The following is an 8,043-nucleotide window of genomic DNA, read 5'->3' as shown; positions in this document are numbered from 1 at the left end:
GAACCCAGGAGGTTAGCAGAGAAAAAGCTGAAACATTAATACAGAGGTTGTTAGAAAGATCAGTGCACTATTGCCCATCTTTCTTTATTAAAGTTGTCAGATGCCAACTTGTAGAGCAAGGACTTGTAAAGATCCAGGATGCAAAACCAAAACACTACCAGTTCCATGTCTATTACGAAGCAGAAGCCTTAACTAGTACACTGACTGATTTGAAGCTCATTGTTATCAATCATCTTGAGAACAGTATACTGAAGACAGGATATCTTCTTTGCAATGGATTCCACTCTAGTTCTTTAACCTGTTCAAGCACCTTGAGCCCTGAGTCTCAATTGGTTCTTTTTGCCTGGGGTATAGCTGAAAGGTGGGAAAGAACAGAATGATTCACAAGCATAAATAACTTTTAAAGGAGGCAATATAAGTAGGTTTTGTGGCAACCAAAGAACACTTTTAAAATAGCTGTTTGTAGGTGAGACAGAGCAAAGCATTCATGATGAATTACCCCTCAGAGGAGAACTGAATGAATAGAGAAAATCTTGTAGTCTTTGAGTAGATGAAAGAGAGAGAAGGGAGAAGGCAGAAGGGCTTATAAAATGTGTCTCACAGAAAGCTGAAGACAAGGCAGGCCTGAAGAGATACAAGATAAATCTAAACAATAATTTAAAGATTCAACAACCATTAGAAATATAGGACAATGAGAAAGCAAGTCTAGATTAAAGTTCCCTAAGAGAATTAACCGATTTTTTTTAAAAAAACAGAAACACAACTTAAAGGGACATTCTCAAGGGGAAAGAACTGGATATGGTAGTATGCATTGCAATGTCTTGAGATTAAATAACATTTCAACTGACCCTGCCAATCCATGCTATAAATTCACATTTTCTGGCAACCAAAATACTAGGGGGAAAACATATGGGAACAATCAAATGTCTGGTACTCTTTGCTGCCATGAAAAAGCAAAAGAAAATCTCACTCATTTCAGCAATTTTAAATGCTAATTTTTATTTACTGCTAAATGTGCAAAGGACATCAATACTGTGCAGGAAAATGGTTACATAAGTCCAATATTAAACAACAGCACATGGGATAAATCTAAAGCAGAGCATCATGTGCCTTCAGAACTGATTAATATCAAAGAACACAACTCAGATCAGACAATTCTTAAGAAACCTGAAGAGCACTCTCACTTAATATTAAGCTAGTTACCCAGAAGCAAATGCTCTTGGTTTTGTTGTTTCATTTTCTAGGAAAAAGTAGTTTTTCCAATTTTGCATGGTTTAATATTATGTGTGACATCGGAACCAAGGCAATAGTTCGTAAGATTTACTCCATTTATCAATTGGTACCATCAGCTAATACAAAGTTGACAAGTTGGCTGACAGGAAAACAGCTGAATACAATGAAATATGCTCAAATATGGGGCTAGTTGTACATTCACCTCAATGCCCTTATTCACAACCCAAAGAAATATTCCTTTATTTTAAAGTACTGTTTTAAATCAAAAGATAAAATAATCTTAAAGACAGATACAACAGTAACCACTCTAACCACTCTAAATCACTTAAACACTAACATAAAACACTTTTTAAAAACCAAACAACAAGAAAAATGGCAGTGCAAGAACACGTCATACTGCTGAATCTTACATATTCTGAGGTACACAATGAGAAGGTGAGGGAGGTGAAGCAATATAGGCAAGTGGCCCAGGACTCATAGCACCACGAATTTGAGAACCAACATATGCTGCACTGACTGGATGCCAGGGGGCAACACAGGGATAATCTGGCACAACAGGAAGGCAGGAATCAAAACCTGGCAAAGGTCGCTGCCCACAGGGATCTGACATCACTGGATAATAGAATGCTCCATGAGGGACAGATGCAGGGTCAGCATTTGGAAAAGTACCTGAAACAAAGAAAGCATACAGTACACTTCATATACAAAGATTCATTAACATCAACATAAATGGATGTTCTTACAGGTAAAAATGAAATTTAGCATTAACTCCAAGAAAGATCATAGCAACTGCAGCAGGAGTACTTTAGATATGAACATTAGTGACTAAAACAGGCTACTAAAAGATAATATGAAAATTTTCTAACTAAAAAAATTAAATATAGGAAGATGGCGGAAGAGTAGGACGCAGAGATCACACTCCTCCCCACAAATACATCAGAAATACATCTACACCAGTGGGAGGGAGATGTGAAGGAACAAAGGTTTCCACACACTAGGAAGCCCCTTCGCGGGTGGAGACTGCGGGTGGCGGAGGGGGAAGTTTCGGAGCCGCGGAGGAGAGCGCAGCAACAGGAGTGCGGAGGGTAAAGCCGAGAGATTTCCGCACAGAGGATCGCTGCCGACCAGCACTCACAAGCCCGAGAGGCTTGTCTGCTCACCCGCCGGGGTGGGCGGGGCTGGGAGCTGAGGCTTGGGCTTCAGTCGGAGCACTGGGAGAGGACTGGGGTTGGCGAGGTGAACACAGCCTGCAGGGGGTTAGTGCGCCACGGATGGCCAGGAGGGAGTCCAGGGAAAAGTCTGCACCTGCCGAAGAGGCAAGAGACTTTTTCTTCTCTCTTTGTCTCCTGGTGCGCGAGGAGAGGGGTTTAAGAGCGCTGCTTAAAGGAACTCCAGAGACGGGCGCGAGCCGCGGCTAAAAGCGCGAACCCCAGAGACGGGCAAGAGACGCTAAGGCCGCTGCTATAGACACCAAGCCTGTGTGCGAGCACAGGTCACGATACACACCTGCCCTCCCGGGAGCCTGTGCAGCCCGCCACTGCCAGGGTCCCATGATCCAGGGACAACTTCTCTGTGAGAATGCACGGCGCACCTCAGGCTGGTGCAACGTCATGCCGGCCTCTGCCCGACGAAGGCTCACCCCGCACTCCATGCCCCTCCCACCCCCACGGCCGGAGCAAGCCAGAGCCCCCAAATCAGCGGCTCCTTTAACCCCGTCCTGTCTGAGCGAAGAACAGACGCCCTCCAGCGACCTACACACAGAGGCGGGGCCAAATCCAAAGCTAAGCCCCGGGAGCTGTGCGAACAAAGAAGAGAAAGGGAAATCTCTCCCAGCAGCCTCAGGAGCAGCGGATTAAATCTCCACAATCAATTTGATGTACCCTGCATCTGCGGAACACCTGAATAGACAACGAAGCATCCCATATTGAGGAGGTGGACATTGAGAGCAACATATATTATTTTTCCCCTTTTCCACTTTTTGTGAGTATGTGTATGCTTCTGTGTGAGATTTTGTCTGTAGAGCTTTCCTTTCACCATCTGTCCTAGGGTTCTGTCCATCGGTTTTTTTGGTGTTTTGTTTTACTTTAAAAATTGTTTTTCCTTAATAATTATTTTTTATTTTAATAACTATTTTATCTTACTTTATCTTATCCTCTCTTTTTTTCTACTTTTTCTCCCTTTTATTCTGAGCCGTGTGGATGAAAGGCTCTTGGTGCTGCAGCCAGGAGTCAGTGCTGTGCCTCTGACGTGGGAGAGCCAACTTCAGGACACTGGTCCACAAGAGACCTCCCAGCTCCACGTACTATCAAACGGCAAAAATCTCCCAGAGATCTCCATCTCAACACCAACACCCAGCTTCACTCAACGACCAGCAAGCTACAGTGTGGGACACCCTATGCCAAAAAACTAGCAACACAGGAACACAACCCCACCCATTAGCAGAGAGGCTGCCTAAAATCATAAGTCCACAGACACCCCAAAACACACCACCAGACGGGGACCTGCCACCAGAAAGACAAGCTCCAGCCTCATCCACCAGAACACAGGCACCAGTCCCCTCCACCAGGAAGCCTACACAACCCACTGAACCAACCTTAGCCACTGGGGACAGACACCAAAAACAACAGGAACTAAGAACCTGCAGCCTGCAAAAAGGAGACCCCAAACACAGTAAGATGAGCAAAATGAGAAGACAGAAAAACACACAGCAGATGAAGGAGCAAGATAAAAACCCACCAGACCTAACAAATGAAGAGGAAATAGGCAGTCTACCTGAAAAAGAATTCAGAATAATGATAGTAAAGATGATACAAATTCTTGGAAACAGAATAGAGAAAATGCAAGAAACATTTAACAAGGACCTAGAAGAACTAAAGAGGAAACAAGTAACGATGAACAACACAATAAACAAAAAAGTACTCTAGAAGGGATCAATAGCAGAATAACTGAGGCAGAAGAACGGATAACTCACCTGGAAGATAAAATAGTGGAAATAACTACTGCAAGCAGAATAAAGAGAAAAGAATGAAAAGAACTGAGGACAGTCTCAGAGACCTCTGGGACAACATTAAACACACCAACATTCGAAGTACAGGGGTCCCAGAAGAAGAAGAGAAAAAGAAATGGACTGAGAAAATATTTGAAGAGATTATAGTTGAAAACTTCCCTAATATGGGAGAGGAAATAGTTAATCAAGTCCAGGAAGAACAGAGAGTCCCATACAGGATAAATCCAAGGAGAAACACGCCAAGACACATATTAATCAAACTATCAAAAATTAAATACAAAGAAAACATATTAAAAGCACCAAGGGAAAAACAACAAATAACACACAAGGGAATCCCCATAAGGTTAACACCTGATCTTTCAGCAGAAACTCTGCAAGCCAGAAGGGAGTGGCAGGACACATTTAAAGTGATGAAGGAGAAAAACCTGCAACCAAGATTACTCTACCCAGCAAGGATCTCATTCAGATTTGATGGAGAAAGTAAAACCTTTGCAGACAAGGAAAAGCTGAGAGAGTTCAGCACCACCAAACCAGCTTTACAACAAACGCTAAAGGAACTTCTCGAGGCAAGAAACACAAGAGAAGGAAAAGACCTACAATAACAAACCCAAAACAATTAAGAAAATGGGAATAGGAACATACATATCGATGAATACCTTAAATGTAACTGGATTAAATGCACCCACCAAAAGACACAGACTGGCTGAACAGATACAAAAACAAGACCCATATATATGCTGTCTACAAGACACCACTTCAGACCTAGGGACACATACAGACTCAAAGTGAGGGGACAGAAAAAGATATTCCATGCAAATGGAAATCAAAAGAAAGCTGGAGTATCAATTCTCATATCAGACAAAATAGACTTTAAAATAAAGACTATTACAAGAGACAAAGAAGGACACTACATAATGATCAAGGGATCAATCCAAGAAGATGATACAACAACTGTAAATATTTATGCACCCAACATAGGAGCACCTCAATACATAAGGCAAATACTAACAGCCATAAAAGGGGAAATCGACAGTAACACATTCATAGTGGGGGACTTTAACACCCCACTTTCACCAATGGACAGATCATCCAAAATGAAAATAAATAAGGAAACACAAGCTTTAAATGATACATTAAACAAGTTGGACTTAATTGATATTTATAGGACATTCCATCCAAAACAACAGAATACACATTTTTCTCAAGTGCTCATGGAATATTCTCCAGGATGGATCATATCTTGGGTCATAAATCAAGCCTTGGTAAATTTAAGAAAATTGAAATTGTATCAAGTTTCTTTTCCAACCACAACGCTATGAGACTAGATATCAATTACAGGAAAAGATCTGTAAAAAATACAAACACATGGAGGCTAAAAAATACACTACTTAATAACGAAGTGATCACAGAAGAAATCAAAGAGGAAATAAAAAAAAATACCGAGAAAAAAATGACAATGGAGACACGACAACCCAAAACCTATGGGATGCAGCAAAAGCAGTTCTAAGAGGGAAGTTTAGAGCAATATAATCCTACCTTAGGAAAAAGGAGACATCTCGAATAAACAACCTAACCTTGCACCTAAAGCAATTAGAGAAAGAAGAACAAAAAAACCCCGAAGTTAGTGGAAGGAAGGAAATCATAAAAATCAGATCAGAAATAAATGAAAAAGAAATGAAGAAAACGATAGCAAACATCAATAAAACTAAAAGCTGGTTCTTTGAGAAGATAAACAAAATTGATAAACCATTAGCCAGACTCATCAAGAAAAAAAGGGAGAAGACGCAAATCAAAAGAATTAGAAATGAAAAAGGAGAAGTAACAACTGACACTGCAGAAATGCAAAAGATCATGAGAGAGTACTAACAAGCAACTCTATGCCAATAAAATGGACAACCTGGAAGAAATGGACAACTTCTTAGAAATGCACAACCTGCCAAGACTGAATCAGGAAGAAATACAAAATATGAACAGACCAATCACAAGCACTGATATTGAAACTGTGATTAAAAATCTTGCAACAGGGCTTCCCTGGTGGCGCAGTGGTTGAGAGTCCGCCTGCCGATGCAGGGGACACGGGTTCGTGCCCCGGTCCGGGAAGATCCCACATGCCACGGAGCGACTGGTCCCGTGAGCCATGACCACTGAGCCTGTGCGTCCGGAGCCTGTGCTCCGCAACGGGAGAGGACACAACAGTGAGAGGCCCGCGTACCGCAAAAAAAAAAAAAAAAAAAAAAATCTTGCAACAAACAAAAGCCCAGGACCAGATGGCTTCACAGGCGAACTCTATCAAACATTTAGAGAACAGCTAAAACCTATCCTTTTCAAGCTTTTCCAAAATATAGCAGAGGGAGAAACACTCCCAAACTCATTCTACGGGACCACCGTCACGATGATACCAAAACCAGGTAAGGAATGTCACAAAGAAAGAAAACTACAGGCCAATATCACTGATGAACATAGATGCAAAAGTCCTCAACAAAATACTACCAAACAGAATCCAACAGCACATTAAAAGGATCATACACCATGATCAAGTGGGGTTTATTCCAGGAATGCAAGGATTCTTCAATATACGCAAATCAATCAACGTGATACACCATATTAACAAACTGAAGGAGAAAAAACATATGATCAACTCAATAGATGCAGAGAAAGCTTTCGACAAAATTCAACACCCCTTTACAATAAAAACCCTCCAGAAAGTAGGCATACAGGGAACTTTCCTCAACATAATAAAGGCCATATATGACAAACACACAGCCAACATCGTCCTCAATGGTGAAAAACTGAAAGCATTTCCACTAAGATCAGGAACAAGACAAGGTTGCCCACTCTCACCACTCTTATTCAACATAGTTTTGGAAGCTTTAGCCACAGCAATCAGAGAAGAAACGGAAATAAAAGGAATCTAAATCGGAAAAGAAGAAGTAAAGCTGTCACTGTTTGCAGATGACATGATACCATACATAGAGAATCCTAAAGATGCTACCAGAAAACTACTAGAGCTAATCAATGAATTTGGTAAAGTAGCAAGATACAAAATTAATGCACAGAAATCTCTGGCATTCCTATATGCTAATAATGAAAAATCTGAAAGTGAAATCAAGAAAACACTCCCATTTACCACTGCAACAAAAAGAATAAAATATCTAGGAATACACCTACCTAAGGAGACAAAAGATCTGTATGCAGAAAATTATAAGACACTGATGAAAGAAATTAAAGATGATACAAATAGATGGAGAGATATACCATGTTCTTGGATTGGAAAAATCAACATTGTGAAAATGACTCTACTACCCAAGGCAATCTACAGATTCAATGCAATCCCTATCAAACTACCACTGGCATTTTTCACAGAACTAGAACAAAAAAAATTCACAATTTGTATGGAAACACAAAAGACCCCGAATAGCCAAAGCAATCTTGAGAATGAAAAACGGAGCTGGAGGAATCAGGCTCCCTGACTTCAGACTACACTACAAAGCTACAGTAATCAAGACAATATGGTGCTGGCACAAAAACAGAAACATAGAAAATGGTCACCTTAACTTTGATAAAGGAGGCAGGAAGGTACAGTGGAGACAGGACAGCCTCTTCAATAAATAGTGCTGCTAAAACTGGACAGGTACATGTAAAAGTATGAGATTAGATCACTCCCTAACACCATACACAAAAATAAGCTCAAAATGGATTAAAGACCTAAATGTAAGGCCAGAAACTATCAAACTCTTAGAGGAAAACATAGGCAGAACACTCTATGACATAAATCACAGCAAGATCCTTTTTGACCCACCTCC

General features: G+C 40.9%; 1 protein-coding gene across 1 annotated transcript in view; it reads right to left on the bottom strand.

The window, feature by feature from the left end:
* Positions 1–977: 977 nt before the first annotated feature.
* The window catches only part of LOC114883732 (putative bifunctional UDP-N-acetylglucosamine transferase and deubiquitinase ALG13), a 15,178-nt gene continuing 8,112 nt past the window's right edge, over positions 978–8,043 (bottom strand). Inside the window, exon 3 of the mRNA XM_029201731.1 lies at positions 978–1,902. Coding sequence (XP_029057564.1) covers positions 1,640–1,902 — 263 coding nt within the window. The 3' untranslated portion in view covers positions 978–1,639. The remainder of the gene's footprint in view (positions 1,903–8,043) is intronic.

This window comes from Monodon monoceros, unplaced genomic scaffold (genome assembly GCF_005190385.1).
Source record: "Monodon monoceros isolate NGI ecotype Baffin Bay Population unplaced genomic scaffold, NGI_Narwhal_1 Contig4062_ctg1, whole genome shotgun sequence".
Classification (NCBI taxonomy): domain Eukaryota; kingdom Metazoa; phylum Chordata; class Mammalia; order Artiodactyla; family Monodontidae; genus Monodon; species Monodon monoceros.
The sequence above is the reverse complement of the archived record's forward strand: the minus strand, read 5'-3'. Positions and strand labels throughout refer to the sequence as shown.